This window comes from Antechinus flavipes, chromosome 2, assembly GCF_016432865.1.
Source record: "Antechinus flavipes isolate AdamAnt ecotype Samford, QLD, Australia chromosome 2, AdamAnt_v2, whole genome shotgun sequence".
NCBI lineage: Eukaryota > Metazoa > Chordata > Mammalia > Dasyuromorphia > Dasyuridae > Antechinus > Antechinus flavipes.
Genome location: NC_067399.1, coordinates 227,187,459 through 227,212,004, shown reverse-complemented (window position 1 = coordinate 227,212,004; position 24,546 = coordinate 227,187,459). Strand labels below are relative to the sequence as shown.

Sequence of the window (24,546 nt, the reverse complement as noted above, 5' to 3'; positions counted from 1 at the left end):
GCTGGGTGAAAGAAGAAAGAAATGGAAGGTGGGGGAGAGATCATTTAAGATACTCTAGGAATGAGATAAATACATCAAGAGAATCTGGTAATTAGCTAAAGGAATAAAGGAAAGAGCATTAACTCAGGTCAAAAGACCTGGATTCATTCAAATTTCACCTCTGACATTTATTACTCAAATGACCCTTGGACAAGTCTCAATCTCTATGGGCCTGTTTCCTCATCTGTAGAGATGAGGGGATTGCAATAGTGACATAAAAAAGGACATGGAAACATTTTTAAATGCATGGAAGAGAAGTTTTGAAGGAAGCAGACAACTTTGAAACTTTGAAAGTAATATATTGAATTTATTTTGTACTTCAAAAAAATAGCAAGTTGAATGGAATAGAGATTCATGGTTTCATGTATGTTCAGGTGAGTCAAGTCTGCTGAGCCCTTAGCTATCTGTGATTTGAAGCATTTGAATGAAACTTTGATTAAGGTCTCTGAAGAAGATTTTGCAGCCTCCATCATGGAGCTGCCGCAGATTGCAGTATGGGTCATGATGTAAAGTCGGATACTTTTCATTTTTATTTTTTTTTCTTTTATAATAACTTTTTATTGACAGAACCCATGCCAGGGTAAATTTTTTACAACATTATCCCTTGCACTCACTTCTGTTCCGATTTTTCCCCTCCCTCCCTCCACCCTCTCCTCTAGATGGCAAGCAGTCCTATATATGTTAAATATGTTGCAGTATATCCTAGATATATGTGTGCAGAATCGAACAGTTCTCTTGTTGCACAGGGAGAATTGGATTCAGAAAGTAAAAATAACCTGGGAAGAAAAACAAAAATGCAAACAATTTACATTTATTTCCCAGTGTTCTTTCTTTGGGTGTAGCTGCTTCTGTCCATCATTGATCAATTGAAACTGAGTTAGGTCTCTTTGTCAAAGAAATCCACTTCCATCAGAATACATCCTCATACAGTATCATTGTTGAAATACATAATGATCTCCTGGTTCTGCTCATTTCACTTAGCATTAGTTCATGTAAGTCTCGCCAGTCCTCTCTGTATTCATCCTGCTGGTCATTCCTTACAGAACAATAATATTCCATAACATTCATATACCACAATTTACCCAGCCATTCTCCAATTGATGGGCATCCATCAGTTTCCAGTTTCTAGCCACTACAAACAGGGCTGCCACAAACATTTTGGCACATACAGGTCCCTTTCCCTTCTTTAGTATCTCTTTGGGGTATAAGCCCAATAGAAACACTGCTGGATCAAAGGGTATGCACAGTTTGATAACTTTTTGGGCATAATTCCAGATTGTTCTCCAGAATGGTTGGATTCGTTCACAACTCCACCAACAATGCATCAGTGTCCCAGTTTTCCCACATCCCTTCCAACATTCATCATTATTTTTTTCCTGTCATCTTAGTCAATCTGACAGGTGTGTAGTGGTATCTCAGAGTTGTCTTAATTTGCATTTCTCTGATCAATAGTGATTTGGAACACTCTTTCATATGAGTGGTAATAGTTCCACTTTCATCATCTGAACATTGTTCATATCCTTTGACCATTTATCAATTGGAGAATGGCTTGATTTCTTATAAATTTGAGTCAATTCTCTTTATATTTTGGAAATGAGGCCTTTATCAGAAGCTTTAACTGTAAAGATGTTTTCCCAGTTTGTTGCTTCCCTTCTAATCTTGTTTGCATTAGTTGTGTTTGTACAAAGACTTTTTAATTTGATATAAACAAAATTTTCTATTTTGTGATCAGTAATGGTCTCTAGTTCATCTTTGGTCACAAATTTCTTTCTCCTCCACAAGTGTCAGATACCTTTTAAAACAACTATTGGAATCTGTAGGTGAAGGAAGTCAGGGTCATGGAGGCTCCTACAGTCACTGATGGTAACCATTTCTTTTTCCTATCATGCTTCTTGGATGAAACTGGGGAAATTGATCCAAATTTTTTATCCAATGAAGCTTCCATTAAAAAAAAAAAGAAATCACTACCAGGCAACAGGATAATCTACATGATTGAACTGGGGTGGGAAGAGGCAGAGTGGTCTTGAGCCTTTAAAGGCCTTGGCTATGGGAGATGATGGGTGATAATATCCTATATCAAAGACTAGGACTGGAAGGAGATCTTAGAGACTGTCTAGTCATTAGTATCTCAGAGGATAGCCTGGCAGTGTGGAAAAGGCACTGAACTCTGGCTTTGCCAAATATACTATGAGAATTGGGACAAGTCACTTAATCCCAATGGGTCTCACTTTCCTCATTGGTAAAAGCAGGGTATTTAAACTAGAAGGTCAACTTGAAAAGTATGAACCTATATACTATTTGTGCACTTAAGTCTCTTAGAATTAGGAAGTTAGTAATTGAGATTCTGGAGCAAGATGAAATCAGGAGAATAATAATAGTTAATATTTAAAATTTGCAAAGCACCTTGTAGCCAAGAGTCTTTTAGAGCCAACTTGAATTCCCATTGTTAAAATGATCAGTGTGAGCATTTATACTTTAAAAACTGGCAAATGCTGCAAATCAAAATTTAATTTGTTGATTATCTAGACTTAAAAAAATAGTGGAGAAAATTTTAATATTGGAGTTTAAACTTAAAAGTATGTTTTATAAACAGCTTTCCTCAGAAGAGCCCATCATTAAATATTTTCTATCCCACCCCATGGGTATATATTCATTATCCTATTTGAACTTCATGCCAACCTCTCATTTCTTATAGATGAGAAGATAGTCATTTTTGTTATCATTACCTGCATCTTACAGATAAGGAAATAGGACCTGGGAGATTAAGGAACTTGTTTATGGTAAATAATAACATCAGAGGCAGGATTTGAATTCAGTTCTCTCCTGATTCCAGGCCAACCTACTCCAAAGTAGCAATGGTCTCTTGCACAATCATTCTATCAGTGTCTAAAACAATACCAAGCATGCTTAATAAATGTTGATTGCTTATCAATATGCCTGGATGACCAGTAGTTTTGGTGCATTGGTTTTTTATACAAAACCTTTTTAATTTTATATAATCAAAACTTATCTATTTCCCATTTTGTATGCTTTCTATCTTTGGTCATTACATTTTTCCCTTATCCATAGATCTGATAGATCCATAGATCTGACAGAACTATTTTCTATTCTCCTAATTTGTTTATGATATCACCTTTTTGTGTAAATGATGTACCCAATTTGATCTTATTTTGGTATATTGTATGATATGTTGGTGGTCACCTATTTTCTGTCATATTATTTTCCAATTTTCCCAGAAATTTTTGAGAAATAAGTTTTTCTTCAAAAACTTGGATATCTGGATATGCCAGATCACTATGGTCATTTATATAATGTAATTTGTATCTCATCTATTTCACTGATCCATCACTCTATTTCTTAGCTAGTATCAGAATAGTTTGATATTACCTCTTCATAATGCAGTTTGAGATCTGTTATGGCTAAACTTTTTTACTTCCCATTTTTTCATTGATTCCCTTGATATCCTTGACCTTTTGTTCTTCCAGATGAACTTTGTTATTATTTTTTCTAGTTCTATAAGATATTTTTATAGTTTAATTGGTATAACACTGAATATATAGATTAATTTAGGTAGAATTGTCATTTTTACTATATTGGCTTGGCCTACCCATGAGCAATTAATATTTTTATGGGAAAAATGTTTTGTAGTTGTATTCATAGAGTTATTAGGTTTGTTTTGGCAGGTAGACTCCCAAGTATTTTATATTGTCTACAGTTATTTTAAATGGAATTTTTCTTTCCATTTCTTGCTGCTTGATTTTGTTGATAATACAGAACTGCTGCTGATTTATGTGGATTTATGTGCAACTTTGCTTAAATTGTTAATAATTTCAAATCACTTTTAATTGATTTTCTAGGATTCCCTAAGCATGCCAGTATGTCTTCTATAAAAATTATGGTTTTGTTTCCCCATTGTATATTCTAATTCCTTTGATTTGTCTTCTCTTATTGCTAAAGCTATCATTTCTTGTACAGTATTGAATAATAGAGGTAATAACGGACAATCTTGCTTTAACCTCTGATTGTATTGTGACCAATACTAGGAGTAAGCTAGGAGTGAACGAGATCCATAGGAGAAATGTAGTATTTAGAATTTTCTTATATTTTGACTTTAATTGTTTGCCTATTATTTCAAGGAGCAGCCCTGTCTTTTCATGGAGAATGTAAATTCCTTGACAATTGGGGCATGGTCTTATTGTGTCTCCCCACATGGTTGGTAGGTGATTGATTGGAGGAGCAACCTGGATAATTGGAATACCTTTTGGTTTATTCCTAGCTCTGACTTCAATTTGCTCTGTCATTTCTTATCCCTATGACTTCTCATCTCATCTAATCTGTCACCATTTCTGTGCTTGATCAGAATTAAACATCCATCCCTTTTTATCACTCCTTTCTAAGTGTTGTCTCCTTCTCTCAGAATATAAGGTTCTTTTTTTTTTACATTAAAGAATTTATTGATCTCATAGTGAATCCCCAAAGAAGTAAATAACTATCATTGTTAGTGTTCCTATGGAGATACTTTTTTTAAATAATAACTTTATATTGCCAGAATCCATGCCAGGGTAATTTTTTTTACAACATTATCCCTTGCACTTGCTTCTGTTCCAATTTTTCTCCTCCCTCTCTCCACCCCCTCCCCTAGATGTCAAGCAGTCCTATATATGTTAGATATGTTGCAGTATATCCTAGATACAATAGAATATAAGGTTCTTAATAGCAGACTGTCTCTTTTTTGTATTTGTAGCCTCAGCCTTAGCATAATAATTGTCATATAGCAAGTACCTACTAAACCATTCATCATTCCTTAATATTATAGTTCCTCTCTGGCATGCCAGCTGTTATACCAATTGATATTCTAGTAGTGTACTTAGCTCACAAAAATTTTTCTCCCCTAGTCATTCAAAATACCTTATGTCTCACTATATGTGAACATATTGTTACTTGGCAGTCTGAAAATAATCCCTCCCCCTCAGTCCATCCTTCAACTGCTCTTCCTTTCCTATGTATATACAACATAGTGCAATAAATTTGTTTTGATGAATATTTACAATTTTTTCTTTATACACACAGTCAAGAATCAAATGTGAAATCAAATGAACTTTATTTCCTAAAGACCAAACAGACAGCTTTAATGACTGAAGGCATGGCTGTTGAGGGTTTGACTATGTAACACATCCCAAGCCTGGGAAATGGAAGATACAGGGGATAGGAAAGGGGCACAAGGGAATTGGGGCCTACTTCTCTCATGAAAAACCTAAAACTATTCCTCCCCCTAGCTTTTCCCTCACTGGCCCTTGTCAGGGGCATTCTTGATTATGGCATTTCTGAACAGTGTCATGAGAGGAGTATGACTCTTCTCAGAAACCATAAAGCCACCATATCGCTTATTCCTGGGAGAGGTATTCCACCAGAAATGCTCCATGTTATAACCCCTTTTATTCTTTTTATTTTCATCTGTATCCTCCACAGTATTCTCCCCTCTATTAACAATTAGCTCAGAAACCTCAGGATAGTTCATATTCAGGGGAAGATCCCTTTTGAAGTTCATGGGATGGGACTCTGCAGATTCTTCTTTTGTCATACTGCGATAGACTTTCACAGGGCGCTTTTTTTTAATCAATGGCGTCTCCCACCGGAAACGTCCCATCTTATAGCTCTCTTTGTTTTCATTTGCAAACTTTCCTCTAGGATAAACTAGTGCAGAAACCTCAGGATAGTCCATACTCATGGGGAAAAGGGACTCTGCAGATTCTTCTTTCACCTCATTGCTATAGATCATCACAGGTTCTTTCTTTTTCTTTTTATCTATGTCCTCCATGGTATCCTCCTCTCTATCAACAATTAACTCAGAACCCTCAGAATAGTCCATATTCATGGGGAGATCTCTTCTCAAGTTCATGGAATGGGACTCTGCAGATTCTTCCATTCCACTGGGTTTGCCCTTCACAGGGCGCTTCTTTTTACCCACTGGCTTCCCCCAGCGGAAATGCTCCATGGAATAGGACCTTTTGTTATTTAATTGTCTGGCTGGTCGGATCAGTGACAGACCCTCTCCTTGCACCTCTTTGTCCTCTCCCTGAACTCCTGGAGAGAAAAGATCCAGGAAGTCCCCCTGTATTAGCTCCTGCCTCTTTTGATTCACATTTCCACCATCACTGCTGATGCTGCCACTGTGGATATCTCTTTGCTTATATTTTTTATGAGAGTAGTTTGTGGTACGTTTTAGCTCATTTTGTGCAATTCCTCTGTATTCAAGTATATTAGATGAGTCCACAGAACAGGATTTTATGCATTCCTGGAGTAAAGAAGAAATGAAGTGAGGACACAACAGATATTTAGCATTTCAACTGAGTTCAATCCAGTTTTGAATATGAAAAGATCAAAATGTGTTTATTAAGTGCCAACATTGTGCTAAGTAGACTCTAAAGATACAAAGTAAAAACAGGAAGGAAGAAAGGAAGAAAAGGAGAAAGGAAGGAAGGAAGGAAAGAAAGAAAAAAAGAGAAAAAAGAAACGGTCCAAGTCTTGAATTGACTGGAATTGAACTTCAGACATGAATTGGTAAAAACATACTGGTATTATGGTGAACATTCCTCCAGATTCCAAAAGAAAAGAAAAATTCCTCATTCTAGATTCTTTGGTTCATGCTTGATCTTATAATATTTGGATCTGACCTTTTCCCCTTGCCCTGTTCCCATATCAACCAGTCCCATAACCACAGTACCTTGTCCTATGCCTACATACATTGTGCCTTTCCAGCCTTCACCAAACACATCACGCAGCTTGCTCAAGATGTCTGAGACTATTCTTCACTTACCTTGCTTTCCGCCATGGGAGATTTTGCATTTCACTCTCCTTGGATCAGTGAACTATTGAGTAAAAGATAGATTTCCTGGTAATCCCACCCCAGTTTGGGATGAGGAGACTAAAACCAGGGCTCCACAAGGGACATAGAGAATAGGTTCTTCTTTCCAGAACCACTCACTGACTAGGGGATGTGATGATGCATTCTTGAATCATTCATTTCATGGAAGAAATAGCCAGAATAGTCATGAATCAGAGAGACTCTGGGTACTCATGGAGAGAAAAAAGAAAGAGCCCAACCCAGCTCAACTGAGTAAAGGGAAAATACTGGACTATCAGGTAATATTCTAGAATTTTAGAATTGCAAAGACCAACTATCTCACTCCCCTCACTCAACAAAGAGAAAACTGAGTCCCTGAAATGTTAAATGTCAAGTTTAAGGTTGCATGGCTAAGGAATAATAGTTAAAACTAGAACCTAAGTCTCCAGGATTCTAATCCATTGCCCTTCATGGTTATGTGAATTTCCCCAAAATGAAGGGTGTGTTTGGAGGACAACTATGGCATAACAGTAAGAACACTGGGATTGAAGTTAAGAAAAGCTGGGATTAATTCATCTCTGATATTAGTTATTTTAATATGGACAGGTCACCCAGAGTCTCTGTAAATCATTTCAGAAAAGTGAGGGATTATTATTGAAAGTCATTAGATCACAGGATTAATAAATGTACAGATAAAAGGAAGTTTAGGGGAATCTAGTTCTGGCCCCTCATTTACAGAGGAGGAAACTGAGATCGGGAAAGATTAAATAACTTAGCCAAGTGATAGAGGCAAGATTTGAACCTGGTACTCTAACTACAAATCCATTGTGTTGGACAAGGAAAACTTAAGTTTTAATTCTGCTCTGATTCGGTGATCTTGGGCAAATCCTTTCAAACTCAGCCTCAGTTTCCTAATATGTAAAATGAGGATAATAGTACCTGCCTCACAAGGTTATTATGAGGGTCCAATGAATTAACATGTAAAGCGCTTTAAATAAAAGCTAGCTAATATGCTAGTTATTTTTACTGCCTTGTCTCTTTTCAAAGGAAAGGAAATGACATCTTGGTTTTTCCTTCCTCTAGAGAATTTGCTTTCATTTATTGGGGAGAAGGGGGTGGGGAGGGAGAAAAGGTGACATGAGGCCAGCTGAAGAGGAATAATTATAAAGCTGAGAAATGTAAGATAAGAATCCCTTCCCTCAAGGAACAACTAAGACGACTCTTAATTATTTTAAGATAACTCTTTATGACAGCTTAGAAAGTTTCAAATAGTTTCAAGTGGGAGATATTCTATAGGAAGCATGGGAGATCCAGGAGAAGGCAGAACAGAACAAAATAGCAAAAACTGGCTCCCTAACTTATCTGTAACTGAGTTTCGCCCTGAGTCTCTTCACTTACCTCCCTCCTTCCTAATAAATACAGACTTCCCCTTTTCCCAAACCAAGATATCATTCCCTCCTCCCCCCACCTCACTCCACTTACCAGCAGACTTTTAGCTGTCATGCTATCTTTACACAGATTGTCCAGGGAGCAACCATGAGCTTCCACTGAGGCCTGAAACATTAGGGCCATGAGCAGGGCTCCAAGACAGCTCCAAGAAGGCTTCCACATCTTCCAGGATGGAGCTCTGCAGACACAAACACGATTTGGAAAGTTTCTCACAAAGAGCGGGAGGTGATACTGACGAGTCACCGGGAAGGACCATGTGCCAACACTAATAACTTGGAGGGCTCAAAGCCTTCAACTACATGATCCAGGGATTACAAGGAAGTAAAGGGAAAGGGTTAAAAGATCCAGGAGGGAAGGGATTTGTGCAGCAATGCACAAAAACTTGGGACAGAGGCTAGAATCAAAGTAAAATAGCACCCTTTAGATAATTCTGGCTACTCCCTTTCGTTTCTCTTTTGCAATCAAACAGCCAGCAGCACTAAAAGCTAGGAAACCTTGGGAAATGATCAAATCCAGCCCTTATTCTACTGAGAAGGAAATGACTAGATTAGGTAAACATGCTTAGCTAGGTAATAGGAAAGCCAATGTCATCTTTGTAAAAATGAAGGGACTGGACTAGATAGATATGAATGAAGTAAATCAGTTAGAGTTTAATTCTCCCTAGGGGGCAATTGCATTTTAAAAGAGGAACTGGTTAACTCTGAAGAATCCCTATTTAGTGCCAAACATGGAGAAAGATATATTTGCTTTTGTTTTTAAAATTTTCCTGGTTTCCTTTGCCTACTTTCATCAGCAACTACTCTCCCACCCATCTCTCCAAATCATAAAAATAGTTCTTAGCATCGTGTTCCCCTTTGAGAAAATTAGTAGCCCCAATCTAGAGTTTTTTTAGCCTGGCTGTGAGATTATGGGCAACAAAATGACAAACTTAAAGTTCATTTGCCACTGGAAAGGCAGTGAAATTCATAGAATGTTAAAGCTGAAAGAGGCCTCTATTCCAACTCCTTTTTTTTTTTTCCAGATGAGGAAACTGAGACTTTGAAAGGTTAAGGGACTTGTCCAAATCACTTTCAGTTTCTTCCCCTCACATCCAGCATCCTTTTGTCTAGTTCCACAAAGAATTCACTCCCATTGTCCCCATCTTCCTTTAGTCCCACCAATCCTTCAATTTCATTCAAATCCACAAACATTTATCAATCTACACTGTACAAGGGAGCCTATAATAATATTAAATAACAAAGATAGCACTTTTAAGATGGCCAAACTTCTCTTACTGGCAAGGAGCTGGAAATTGAGTGGATAACCATCTGTTGCAGAATGGCTGAATAAGTTATGGTGTAGGAATGTAATGGAATACTACTGTTCTATAAGAAATGATCAGTAGGATGATTTCAAAAAGGCCTGGAGAGAGACTTACATGAACTGATGCTGAGTGAAGTGAATAGAACTAAGAGAACAGTGTACACAGAAACAGCAAGATCATCTGGGATGAACTTGGCTTTTTTTCAACAATGATAAGATTCTAGGCAATTCCAATAGACTTCAGAGGGTAAGTGCCATCCACATCCAGAGAGAGAACAATAAAGACTAAAGGCAGATCAAAGTACAGTATATTCATCTTTGTAGTTGTGTTGTTTGCTTGTTTTTTTTCTCAGATTTTTTTTCCCTTTTGATATGATTTTTCTTGCACAGCATGATGAATATAGAAATATGTTTAGAAGAATTACACATGTTTAACCTATTTCAGATTGTTTGCCATCTTGGGAAGGGGAGAAAGAGGGAGAGAGGGAGAAAAATTTGGAATACAAAGTTGTACAAAGGTGAATGTTGAAAATTATTTTTTGCATGTATTTGGAAAAATAAAATAATATTAAAAGAAATAGACAAAAAAAATAAAATGGGCAAAGTGCTTTGACAAATGTAGAAACTGAAGCTGAGGGGCTAAGGAACTTGGCTAGAGCCACCCAGTTGGTAAGCATCGGAGGTCTTCCTGACTCCCAATTCAGCACTCTATCTACCATATCACCTAACTACTCAAGTCTCAAGTCTACTAACGAAAACACAGATCTACTACAATAAAAATGTCTTAAGGCAGTGTGCTAAGCCTGAAAGGGAGGGAAATATAAAGATAGAAAACTCATACTCCTTTACCTAATAGGGAGGATGCTAATTGTATAAGATGTTCAATGCAAGATAGGATGTGATAGAGCGAAGGAGAGATCCAAAATGATCTATTAAAAAATGAAGAGGGGGAAATCACCTGAAGCCTTCAGATGGGAGAATCAAAAAACACTTCAGGAGGATGTAGCATCTTCCTATAAATTTAGACACAGTCCTTCCCCTGTCTTCTTCCAAGCTTTATTAACTCCTTGAAAATTCTTGTTCTTTAATGAACTGCCCCTCTTATGAGATTTTTGAGATCAAAGATTTAGCTTCTGATCTTTTCTCTTTATACATCCTCATAGTATCCCAGATGTAGAACTGAAAGGGACCTTAGAGAATATTTTGTCCAACTTCCCTCCCCCCAAAAACCTCTCAATACCTTCCCATTATTTATTTACAGGATAAAGTCCCAACTCTTTAAAGACCATTCATAATTGATTTACCCCTTTAACTTTATTTCTGACCATTCTCCCTACACAGACTATTCACTTTAGCCAAACTGGCCTCCTTATTATTCCTGCCCAATTCCCAACAGATCATATACATTCCTGTCTTATGTCCATTCTCATTTCATTCGTTTCTCCCTCCACTTTTTTAAATGCTAGTTTTCCTTCAGTAATCAGGTCAAATCCTCCAAACTTTATGAAACCTCCTCTGAACACTCTTTCAGCCCTATAGCCTGAATACTCTATCCTAGCACATACGCAACTCAACACACACACAAGCTTAGAGCAGTGCCTGGCATATAATAGGAGCTTAATAAATACATATTGGCTAACACACAAGGCCATACACTTCTTCAGAGCCACTACTTGGCACTTAGTATTTACCACCTACTGTAGGGTATCCTAAAAGTCTCAATATAGTCTTCAGCTTTTAAAACTCAAAGCTGAATGAGGTGAATGTTGAAAATTATCTTTGCATATATTAGAAAAATCAAATACTATTTTAGAAAATAACCTTAAAACTGCACTATGACTTTTGGAACACCTTGCATTTTTGGTTTTTTATTATAAATATTTGTAGAATACTTTGTAAGAGGGTTTTCGGAACAAAGTAAAGCAATTAAGCAAAACTAATAAAGAATTTCTTGAAAAAATAAAGTTTTAAAAATTAAAAAAAATAATTTCCTGGGTATACTGAGAGTTTAAGAATTACAACCAGTATCTATCAGAAGCAAAATTTAAAACCACGTCAAAAACAACATATCATAGTGATCAGAGTACTGAACTTGTACCCAAGAAGATTTGGGCTTGAATTCTACCTTGAATCCTGGGCAAGATATAACAAATTTAAATTTCAGGTTCTTCATCTGTGAAACAGGAATAACAATAGAATCTACTTCGCAGAATTGTCACAAAGATTAAATATAAAATTGTAATGTAAAAATCTTTGTAAAGCACAAAGTATTATAAAGATATGAGTTATTTTTATTTTGGACTCTATTGCCTGATCATCTATCCATTATACTGAATTGCCTTTCTGGTATTTTTAGTTAGCTTTTATGTCTATGCTCTGTTGGTTCACAGGGGTCAACTCCATGAGGTTAGAGACTTAGCCTTGTCTTATGTTTCTTGATATCCTGAATACCTAGTTCAGTGTCCTACATAGACTGGATGCTTATTTCTGCTGCAACTGATGATGATTTATTAACCTAGATTTAGGCTACTGTCAATATCTGAAATAGTGGCAGAAGAAATATGCAACATATGAACTATAAAACCAGGATCTTTAAAGAACTGTGAATTACTAACATCTATCTAAGTATGGAGCAGTCTTTCTGATTATTCTTCATAATGTTTAATATTAACCCTGATTCTCCAGAAAGAGCCAGTGTTTCCTAAATTGTTAAGTTAGTGTGAATTTTTTTCCTCACTTTTACAGCAAAATCAAATCTAAAGTGGCAGGGACCTTCATAATTATCTAATCTAATACCTTTATTTTATAGAGCATGAAACTGTAGTTTATCAGATTATCCCAAGGGAAAGTGTAGTCCTGCAGAGAAAACAGCATAAGTAAAGGTTCAAGGGGGAATCTTAAGTGATGGCTTAGAAGTCTGGAGCTTACAGTCCCTGATGGAACAATACAAAGCAGAGACTAGGGGGTGAAGAATGAAGGAATAACTCTAAACCAGAATTTTGGAGAGGAATTCTAGTCCTGCCTCTGAAATCTTCACAGTGAACTTGGACAATTTGATTCTTCTTTCTGAGCCCCAGTTTCCCCATTTGTAAAGTCAGATTCCTTGTAAATCTAAGGACAGCATCCAACACTTTGGGAAAATTGAAGGAATATAAACTGGCTAAAGAGAAACTTCATCCTCATTACTATTTTGCTGCAAACTAGCCTGAGTTTTAAGAAAAAGTAAGCAGCATTACCAAATAGCAGGGCAGAGATAAGTCCTCTAAGACACTTGTCACTATTATCTGGATTTTCTGTTTCTTTTAGAATTCTTTTAATATCAGGTGCTATAGTGAGATAAGGAGGAGGGGTATAAAGAAAGAAAAGGCTAATGATGATATTGGAACCTTGGATAGAGCAATTTCCATAGTATTTGTAAGGAATCTCTTTTTTTAATTGATAAATTTCAGCTGGAAAATTCGAGTTTGCTAGACTTGTTTGGTTCATTGACTGATTGAAGCTAGAGGCTCAAGTCAGGCTAGGCAATTTAACAAAAATAGTATCAACAATAAAAGAGACCAATGGGGATGAGAGCAAAGTTGAACAGAGAATCACAGAATCAAAGGAATTCTGAAGCCATATAGTAGGTGCCTAATTAATTCTCATCAAAATGAATTAAATTAAAGTTGAATAGAATCTAATTAATACATCACATTTATAGTATCTCAAACCAGCAACTTGTCTTGTTTTTTTTTGTTTTGTTTTGTTTTGGTTTTTTGGTTTTTTTGGCTGAGAATGAATGCTTTATCATTGCGTCAAAGTATCTTTTTCTTTCCTAAAAGCTTAGGAAGCAGAAAAGACTTTGGGTAAATGCCTAGCCCTAAACCTTTTCTACTTTTCTGAGCCAGAAAATTTTTCATTGTAAACTTCTGTAATTTTCTGGAAAACAAGAGATTTCAGAACCATGGACGACTTCAATATCATCAAAATCTATGTTAAAACCAAAAATCTGTAATCTTGTTGAGCTAAGTCAGTTGGCTCAGATTTATATATTATATATATTTATATATTACAGGGTATTAAATCAATGCTAATAGCTTAATTATATTAGGTAATATGAATGAACAGGAAAATGAAGACTAAGGGGGAAATGTGTTCTGAATGAAAAGTTAGTAGTGACTTTAAATGTTTCTCTTCACTAATGTACATAGTATGATTTCCAGAATTAGCTTTGTTCCCAGTTTATATTGAATTAAAAAGTAATAGCAAAATACAATGTATCATTAAAGCAAACCAATTTTAAGTAGAAGTACAATATTGCTTTTTTTGTGGTTATTCTTAACTTGGTGGATAGAAGATAAAATGCTTAAGATGAAAAAGAAAGCATGAGAAAGAGAAAGGAAGTAAGAAAAAAAGAAAAGAAAGAAAAAAAAAGAAAAATCAGAGAAAGAAAAGAACAAAGGAATGAAAATATGAAGGGAGGCAGGAAAACAGATGGGGACTATCTCTCTTTCAGTCAACCTCTAACAATCCTGAGTGCTGTTCTTCAAGAGAGTGTTATGCAGGCAAATGAAGAGACATTGACTACGAGGCAGTTTGAACTTGGAAGCAAAGATTCAAGAAATGTAAGCTGGTGTGGTATCTCTGTGTCTAAAAGATGAATAACTTTCTATTTTTAAGGAAATGGCTATTCTTCTCAATCTCTCAGTTTGAAACATTTGCCTTATAATTCCAAAGGGCTTAAAATTTTTTAAAGACCAAGAACTAATAGTGCCAGATTTGACATACCAAACAGGCTCATCTGAACCCTTAGAATCATGGAGATCCTTAAATGCTTCATAGATTTTTTGATCTCAGTGGGGAAAAGTGATTGGAAACCCTAGGGATAAGGCTTTTAAATGACAGAGATCAGACTGAAAAGATTAGCCTATAAATTCTTTTTCCCTCCTTACCTGTTGCTCTGAAGTGTGGTCTTGTCTTCTGTCTGTTGAGATCAGGGTGTGCACGAAAGTGGGCTGTATAATTTTGCTCTCTCTTCTCTTTTCACCTCTCTCTCTCTCTCTCTCTCTCTCTCCTCGATCTTCCTCTTCTCTCTCTTTTCTCTTCCTCCTTGTCCTTGGACCTTTTATAGCTGTGGGGACAGGGGGGAGTTGTTGGCAGCAATCTCCCTGACAGACCTTTTCAAACCATAACAAAAGAACCATCTATGGGAAGTTAGGGGGAGGAGAGGAGATGAGTTTGATTAAGTTGGGAGGGACAGACGTAGAGGAGGAGGAGTGTTCCAGGTAAAAAGCTGAACAAAAGGACAAACAATGCCTGAAAGAATACTTGATCTCTTCTCCCCTAACTAGAAGATTAACACTCTCCAGTCTAAGTTTAACACCTGCTTGTATCCCTGGCCTGTCCGGTAACTTAATTAAAGACCTGGGTGTCAGATAGCTGCTTTTTGACTTTCCTGACTGCTGAGATGGCTTAACACCTTGGTGTAGATCAGGGTTACTCATCACCTGTCCATGTTTGGGGGATCATGTTGTAGGTCACTCATGAAGACTGAGCAGATTTAATTTCCTTTGTTTTTCCAAAGTGAATGTCACAGCAATGAATGTGCTTCTGTGATTCTTCATATTTTCCAAATCTTTTGAAATACAGGGCTGTGGCGTAATCAAAAGAGCACTGAGTTTGAAGCAGGAGACCCTGCAATAAATCCTGACCTTTTTGCCAGTGCCCAGACTTCCATAAGTTACCCCATTTTTTTGTGTGTCTCACTTTCCTTGCTTATAAAATAGGAATGAGATGCCACCTGTCATGCCTGTATTGCAGGGTTGTTGTGAGGATCAAATGAAATAGCAATCACAAAGTACTTTGTGAAGTCTAAAGTAATACACAACAAATATTGGTATTATACACTTGATGATCTAATCCCAATATCCCAGCTGGAGAAATTAAGACATAGAAAAGAATAAGGAGAGTCCTAACATCAATGAAAACAAAAGTGACCTTCTATCAAACTGTGGAAATTGTTAGGAAAAAACTGCAAAGTTGGCATCTCTGCACCATCTTCCTTCCTTTATACCCCTCCCCATACCCCGTTTTACCCAAAGCTCTATCTTAAGTCATTAGATCAAAGGACCTCCAAGGTCACTTAGTCCATTTTACACATGAGGAAACGGCCTTAGAGAAGCCAAATGATTTTATCCAAGATCATGAAGCAGGTTTTGGTTGTTTTGTTCAGTCATGTCTGACTCTTTTATAATTCCATTTGGAGTTTCCCTAGCAAAGATAGGGTGATCTGCCATTTCATGCTCCAGTTCATTTTACAGATGAGGAAACTGAGGCAAGCAAGGTGAAGTGATTTGCCCAGGATCACACAGTTACTAAGTATCTGGCTGAATTTGAACTCAGGTCCTACTGACACCAGACCTGTGTCACCTAGATGTTTTTATACAAGTAGTAAAATAGCACATATGACTCCAAATTCAATTTGCTTCATAAGAATCACTTTGTTACAATACACAAGCCAGAGAGATGCCAATGTTTTTCAGAAAATTCTTCAGATACCACATAATTCTTTATATTGCCTCTCCTGTATCAGAGGTGGTAAAATGGATTAAGGCCCTAAATTCACATCTATTCTCTCACATTTACTATTGTGTAACCCTGGGCAATTCTGCCTTAGTTTCCCCATTATTAAAATGGGATTAATGATAACACTTCCCAATACTGTTGTGAAGATCAATTGAAATAATATATATAAAATACTTAGCACAGTGTCTGGCAATTGATAGGCATATATATATATATATATCCTATCTCATTATTATTATTATTATTATTATAACTATCTGGGCATATGCCACTTCTATCATATTTTGAGCTACAAAACAGACACTACATGTTAAAGATTTATATTTCCCCCAGGCTCTGAAAAGGATGAATCAACAAATATTTATTAAGTACCTTCTCTGTACCAGACACTGTGTTGAATCTGGAGAATATACAGTGGAAGGAAATCTTTAGTGAGATGCCTCAGGGATGTATGTTGACCTTGTGGTATTTAACCTTTTTGTCAATATTGTGTATAGAGACATAAAGGACATTTCTAGTAAATATGTGGGTGACACAAAACTAGAAAAAATGATGATTGTGGTGAATGATAGCATCCAAGAATTTTGGCAGGCTAGAATACTGGGGAAAATCCAATGAGATGTAACTCTAGAGGGGTAAATGTAAAGTTTTATGTATTGGTACAAAAAAAAAAGCTATTTCCTAAGTGCAAGGTGAAGAAAATACGGCTAGACATCGATCCATATGAAAAAGATTAAGGAGCCAGTGTGGCAGGGCCAAAAAATGACAAGTCTGGATGGACAGATAATAATCTACAGGATTTGGAAGGCTCCAATTCCTCTGAATTCTTCACTGTTAATATTGCATCTAGAGAATTTTGCTCAATTTTGGTCACCAAAGTTTAGGAAATACTTTGATGCTAGAAGTTAATAAGTGTTTGTTAAATTAAATCTCATGGTTCTTTCTATGCATTCATTGTCTTAATTATTTGTGTAATGTCTTCTCTCTAGGGAAGACAGTGACACAATGGATAGAGGTCTGGAGACAGGAAATACTGAGTTCAAATCCATCCTCAAATATTTACTAGCTATATGAGCTTGGGCAGATCACTTCACCTCTATCTGCCTCACTTTACTTAACTATAAAATGAGAATGACAACACCACCTACCAGAGTTGTGTAAGGCTCAAATGAGAGAATATTTGTTTTAAAATGGTTTGCATAATGTCTGGCCTGTAATAGATGCTTTATAAATCATATGCTTTTTTATAATAGGATTCTGTCTCATTTATCTTACTACTTATAGGTCCTTTATAGAAGCTGATTTATTTTATTGAATTTCCAAATAGAAGGATGCTAAGGTAAATGGGTCCCCAAATATCACCTTATCCAGTCACCTTATTTTGAAGATGAAAAAACCAAGACCCAGTTGAAGTGACTTGGTTACAAGTTGCATAAGCAACAGACCAGAGATTAGAATCCAGGCCACCTAATTTCAAACCCAAAGATTTTTTAAAAGAAAATTGTAGAATCTCTTTCCACAAGGATCTTTAAGATGCACCAATGGTGCCCACTCTAACCCAGGGGTGTGGAGAATAACAGTTATTATATGACAATTATTATTATACTTATTTAATGTTAGCTCCGTTTAATTTCATAGTGATCAAAGTATATTCATTAAGATCCCTTCGTTTGGTGCCTTTTAGTAGAGTTATTGAGAAATCTGAACAATTCATTCTCATTTTCATGCTATCAAAGGTCTCTGAAAATGAATGTCAACATGAAGAACATAGCCTTTCTGAAGGCCACTCAAAGAAAAGGCTTCCTTTGATTCCAAACAGAACCATTAATGTTGTTAAAGGGAGAAGGGGAAAGTCAGCTACCAAGGGATACCCAGAATGTAGCTGTCCCCTGGAATGAGTTACAAGAGGCAAATAGTTGGTATTGCTATTGTTCAGTCATGTCTGACTTTTCTATTTGGAGTTTTATTGACAAAGATACTGGAGTTGTTTGCCATTTTCTTCTGCCATTTTACAGATGAGGAAACTGAGATAAACAGGGTTAAGACACTTGCCCAGTATCACACAGTTAGAGTTGGAAGCCACATTTGAACTCAAGAGGATGAGTCTTCCTGATTCCAAGCTCATTATTATCCACTGTGCCACCTAACTTCACCAGCACTAGTACACTGGCTTTTTAATGATGAATCCTTTGACCATGGCAATCCACACAACAAATAGAAGATAAAATGGTCCTCATTCCTGTGTCACTCTTTTTTACTTCTACAATGACAGTAAGTGGTAGAAAAGAGGCAGAAAATGGCAAGAATCAAGAACTAGTTTTTAGACCTATAAGTGTCATTTATTTGTTGGTGTTTTCAATGTGAGATCCTTATCCAAAGACCAATGAATAGATACAGTACTGAAGTAACTAAATCATATTAACCTGGACATTTTTAGCATTTAAAAAATTCAGTGGAGAGAATGAAGTTATAGCTTAATGTAATAATGGCTCATGGATTCTCCATGAAGAGTAAAATAAAAGAGCTTGAGGAGTCGAGTCTTATTATATGTCCAAAGGCAACAAGAAACCTCATTTCATACCATTTGGTTACCTAATATTTTTTGCTAATAATAAACACTTGTAAAAAGACCTATGTAAAAACAATTGCACTTCATACATGAACATATATTATTGTAGAGCATTTTAAAATGCAGTAAGGTGGCCAGAAACTGGAAACTGAGTAGATGCCCATCAATTGGAGAATGGCTGAATAAATTGTGGTATATGAATATTTTGGAATATTATTGTTCGATAAGAAATGACCAGCAGGAGGATTTCAGAAAGTCTTGGAGAGACTTACATGAACTGATGCTGAGTGAAATGAGCAGGACCAGAAGATCATTCTATACTTCAACAACCATACTATATGTTGATCAATTCTGATGGATGTGGCCCTCTTCAACAATGTGATGAACCAAATCAGCTCCAATAGAGCAATAATGAATTGAACCAGCTACACCCAGTGAAAGAACTCTGGGAGATGACTATGAACCATTACATAGAATTCCCAATCCTTATATTTTTGTCCGCCTTCATTTTTGATTTCCTTCACAGGCTAATTGTACACTATTTCAAACTCCGATTCTTTTTCTACAGCAAAATAACTGTTAGGACATGTATGCTTATATTGTATTTAATTTATACTTTAACATACTTAACATGTATTGGTCAACCTGCCATCGGAGGGAGGGGATGGGGGGAAGGAGGGAAATATTGGAACAAAAGGTTTGGCAGTCGTCAATACTGTAAAATTACCCATACATATAACTTGTAAATAAAAAGCTATTAAAAAAAACACAAAAATGCAGTAAGATCCTGTCTGTGTGTGTCTCAGGGGATGTTATCTTTTCCTCCCTTGGATTCATTTTATATTGATCAAAAAATTTACAAGGAAACAAGTCCAGTTTTGTTTAATAACCAAACTTCACTAAGATATACAAAGGTAGGTCTCTAATTAAGAGGGTCTCTTCCTTAAGAGAAGCTGAAATCCCAGGTCCATTTCTCAGCAGCAGCTGGCTGCTCTCAGCTCTCAGCTAATCATTTCTATGCAGGAGCAGACATATGTATAACTCATTGTCTGTAACTGAGACACTAACTATGCTCAATGGCAATTCTCTCCAACTTTCCCTTTTATCTGCCACTTCTACCATCTTTTTCAGTCTTCTGCCTTCTCCTCATTGCCTTCTGCCTTCCCACTTTCCTCTCACCTTAGGCTGTTGACATGTTTTTTTTTTTATTAAAATCACACAAAAATGGTGGATTGCCAATACAGAAAGCATTTAGAGTGCTCACATGCAAAGGAAAGTGATTACATAATGTGTATATATAAATCTGCACATATATTGAGATAATCTTGCTAACACAGACACCACAAAGTTTGTTTACAGTACGCAAAGTCTCTCTCCTGTTTACCTCAGAGAAGGGCCATATCAACCTGGGAAATCAACCTTACTCCAATTGGGGACCTTTATTCTCTTGGACAGTTTTAACTCTTTTACTATTGAGAGAAATTGCATGAGCCTATGGATCCCCACCAATTAAATGACCAAATAAATACTTTGATATTTAATGACTCTAATGCAAAGATGGGAAAAGACAAGTATAGTAAAAAGTTGGGAAATGTAGATCAGCAATGAGGAATGAGTAAGGATAAAAAGTTTTAAATTATACAGAAGCCTCATACCTATTCAGCTAGAATGTTTTGTTTGAAAAAAGAATTGTGAGATGGTGATCAGGGTGAGCACCACATAAGCATCATAAAAAATGAAATTGATTGTATTTTAACAGGCAAGAAACAATTTCTTAATGATGAATCATTCCTGAATCATCTGTGTGTGTAAATTTTGACCTTCAACCTAATGGAGAAAAAGTCAAAATCAATATGAAACTAGTAGAAAGATTTTTTTTAATATAAAAGATAAAGGCATGTTATTAAAATAATTTCTACATGACCTACTGAAGTTGTGGGACATGGATAGAAAATGAATAGAAGAAAATACAGTTACACAAATTATAAAAATTCTATGTTTTCATATGGAAGTTCATTCCATATAATTCAATTATCATAATAAGAAGAACCAAAGAATTTTAAAACTACCATAGTCAGGAAACTTTTGATTTATTTGCTCCACAGAGAGATATAAGCAGCCAAAGATAATGCTGTTTTAGAACATGCTAATTTTCAAAATCCTATTGGGAAATATTGTAAAAGTTTATGAATTTCATCAGTTCATAAAACAGAGAAAAGCAATGGATGGCGAAAACCAGTTAAAAGAAAGTTTGACAAGAAATCCAATTAAGCAAAGTCATCCTGATGATATCTTAAGGTACAACTGGAAGGAGTACAACAAACTGATAAAAGAGTGAAAATATCTATAGAAGATGTTTTGTTTTGTTTTGTTATGTTGATAATGAACTTATTTGATTACCAAGAACAGAGAAGCTATCCCACTTGGTTTCTAACCACAATTCCACATTGTGGAAGTAGAGTAGAAAGAGAAAATAATGAAGAGGACAAAAATGGCAAAGGAAGAAGACAGGAAGGGAATGTTTTTTTACATGTCTACTATGTGTCAAACATTGTGCTAAGGTCTTTACAAATATTTTATTTGTTCCTCTTGACTACCCAAGAATGTAGGTGGTTTTATTTATTCCTTATTTCAAAGCTGATGAAACCGAGATAAAGATTAAGTGATTTGCCTGAGGGTTATAAAGCTAGTAAGAGACTGAAACTGGATTTGAAGTCAGGTGGTTCTGACTCCAGAATTAATGCTCCATCTTTTGTTGTTCAGTCATGCTGACTTTTTGTGACTCCATTTTGGATTTTCTTGGCAAAGATACTGAAGCGGATTGCCATTTCTTTCTTCAACCCATTTTACAGACAAGGAACTGAGGCAAATAGGGTTAAGTGACTTGTCTAAGGTCACACAAATAGTAAGTATCTGAAGCTGGATTTGAACTCGGGTCTTCCTTACACCAAGCTCCTCCTAATGAACTTCTGATTGCCTCTAATGGAAAAATTAACTAGACTAGACTAGGTTCACAAAGGAGTTCCATTCTGAAAGTGATAAAGTTGTAAGGGAATTAAAAGGACTTATCCTCAATGCACCCACACCAAAGACGTAAGTGGGGAAAAAAACCTCAAATTTTATTACTACTAAAATAAGGCAACTGAAATAACCTAACCTATAATCTTTCTTTTTATAAAAAATATTTAAATTTTTAAAAATTTATTTTAAAATTATTTTTTATTACAATTACTTGTAAAGGGCCAATAAAGGAAGGTGCTAGCTGCAGCCAGAGAAAAAACCAATAAATAGAAGTATATAGAGAATGATTTTACAGATGTTTAAGTACATACACACACATATATACATACATATATATGTACAACATATTATACATATATGTTGAAAATAATAGATTTGTATTTCTTGTGCAATCATCTTTTTTCTATTCTACTATGTTATGGAAGTACTTATGAAAATTTTAAAAATAATAAAAATGTGTTTGTAACTGTATTATAAAAGATAATAGATTGATCATGGGTATCCTCGATGAGGATATTTGTAGGAAATAAATAGACTTTGGCAAATAATATTACCTACCCAGTTTGACACATCTTTACCATCCAAAAATTAGTAAAATAATATCCTGGCATGGATTCTGTCAATACAAAGTTATTATTAAATAAAAAAAAAATTAGTAAAATATGTAGAAAATATATGATTCTGCTGTGCTTCTTATTGCTTAACTATAAAAAAGTATGTGATTCAAGGGAGTCAAGCTTTTCCTTAAAAGGTATCTTTCAAAAAGATGTTTCCCATACATGCATAAAAATGTGAAAAATTCTTTGAAAGATTATGATAATAAAGATCACTTTGTTAGGTAACCCCTTCAAAGAAGGGATGCTAAAGATTTTTATCACCAACATAGAGGAGATTGTGGTCAGATTCTAAGTTGCAGAGGAATTCTCTATAGTTGGTAAGATTCAGTTTTTAGAAGACTTTGTGTTTCAATCCCTGAAATACTGCAGAACCTACTAGCTCCATAACCATTTTTAAAAGTTTGATCTCCCCACCCACCCAGAAAAATCCAAGGTGATCAAGAATACCTACTGTCAAGGGTATGACATTCGGTTAGATAGACAATCTATGCAGTTTGTCTCACTATACACATACATACATATACACATGCACATATAAACATACACATGTATGTATATAAATGTAAGGGAGTGTGTGTGTGTGCATGTGTATGAATGTGTGTAACTATTTTTTTCAACAGAAACTTTAAAAAAGCAATGTGTTGATTCTAAAATTTAACAAGAAAAGGAAAGCAGACTGGATTGTCTTTGGAAAATTTAAAAATCCTTTCACTTGACCTCAAACTTTTTAGTGAAACAATGGGTCCTTTTATGAATGTCCATATACTCCCAGTGTTACTATATGGTTGCAATACATGAAACACTAGGCTTGCCAAAAGATTGGAAATGAATTATCTCCTAGGAGGCAATTGAAAGGTACATTATATAAGAATGGACAACATCCTGGCATCTTTCCCCTTTTCTTTATTCACACAGATACCATCAGTTAAGGTCCTCATCATTTCTAATCTGGACTATTTCAATAAACTTCTAAAAATTAATTTCTTTGCCTTATGGCTCTCCTCACTCCAACGCAATCTCCACTCAGCTGCCAAAAGCATAGGTTTGCCCATTTCTCTCAGTGGTTCCATATTATCTCCAGACTCCAAATAAAAAGCCTTGTTTGGCATTTAAAGCTCTTTACAACCTGGATTCTTCCTATATTTCCATTCATCTCTTACTTTATTCCCCACCTCTATTCCATTTACATTGTACATATTTTATGTGTACTCAGTTATTGTCATATTTGTCTCCTCATTAAAATATTAGCTTCTAATTCCTGCAATTTGTTTGTCTTTCTTTGTATCTCTTGCACTTAACACAGTCCCTGGCACATAGTAAGTGTTTAATAAATGCTTATTGGCTTGTCGACTGACTACTTTCAATCCAAAAAGGGACTTGAAAATGCAAATAAAATATAGTTCATAGATTTTTAAAACTGGGAACAATGTATATTATAGGCAAGAGGGGAGTGGACATCTAAAAATTTAAATGCTGATAAGGGACAGCAAATTACAGTGAAGAAAGTAACATTGGCATCATACCCAGTACTTATACAGCAATAGCTCCCTAGAACATCACTGTAGTAGAGCATAGAAGAATAACATGGCATTATGGTTTTAAGAATTAGATTCCTTTTTGTAGTGGCAAGGAATTGGAAACTGAAGTGTATGCCCACCAGTTGGTGAATAACTGAATAAGTTATGATATACATATATGTTGTGGAATATTATTCTATAAGAAACAATCAGCAAGATGATTTCAGAGAGGCCTGGAGAGACTTACATGAATTAATGCTAAGTGAAGTGGGTAGAACCAAGAGAACATTGTACACAGCAACAAGAAGATTATGTGATAATCAACTCTGATGGATGTGGCTCTTTTCAACAATGAGGTGATACAAGGCAATTCCAATATCCTTGTAATGGAGAGAGCCATCTGCATCCAGGAAGAGGACTGTGGGGACTGAATGTGGATCACAGAATAATATTTTTATCGTTTTGTTGTTTGCTTGCTTTTTTCTCTTTTTTTTTCCTTTTGGTCTGATTTTTCTTGTGCAGCATAGATAAATGTGGAAAAAAGTGTAGAAGAATTACACATGTTTAACATATATTGGATTGTTTACTATCTAGGAGAGGGGTTGGGATGAAATGAGAAAGAAA

General features: G+C 35.7%; 1 protein-coding gene across 1 annotated transcript; it reads right to left on the bottom strand.

Annotated features, from left to right (window-relative positions):
* Positions 1-5,121: 5,121 nt before the first annotated feature.
* On the bottom strand, positions 5,122-14,681 carry POMC (proopiomelanocortin). Its single transcript, XM_051982961.1, has 3 exons — positions 14,566-14,681; positions 8,366-8,510; positions 5,122-6,334 (listed from the first exon to the last, which is right to left on the bottom strand). Exons 2-3 carry the CDS (start codon positions 8,492-8,494, stop codon positions 5,324-5,326), a joined length of 1,140 nt encoding a protein of 379 aa, XP_051838921.1. The 5' UTR covers positions 8,495-8,510; positions 14,566-14,681; the 3' UTR covers positions 5,122-5,323.
* Between the last annotated feature and the right edge of the window lie 9,865 nt (positions 14,682-24,546).

Coding starts and splice junctions, on each gene's coding strand:
- POMC (XM_051982961.1), bottom strand. CDS start 8,494: ATGTGGAAGCCTTCTTGGAGCTGTCTTGGAGCCCTGCTCATGGCCCTA. Junction 6,335..8,365: donor TGACAGCTAAAAGTCTGCTG/GTAAGTGGAGTG, acceptor TCTTTACTCCAG/GAATGCATAAAATCCTGTTC.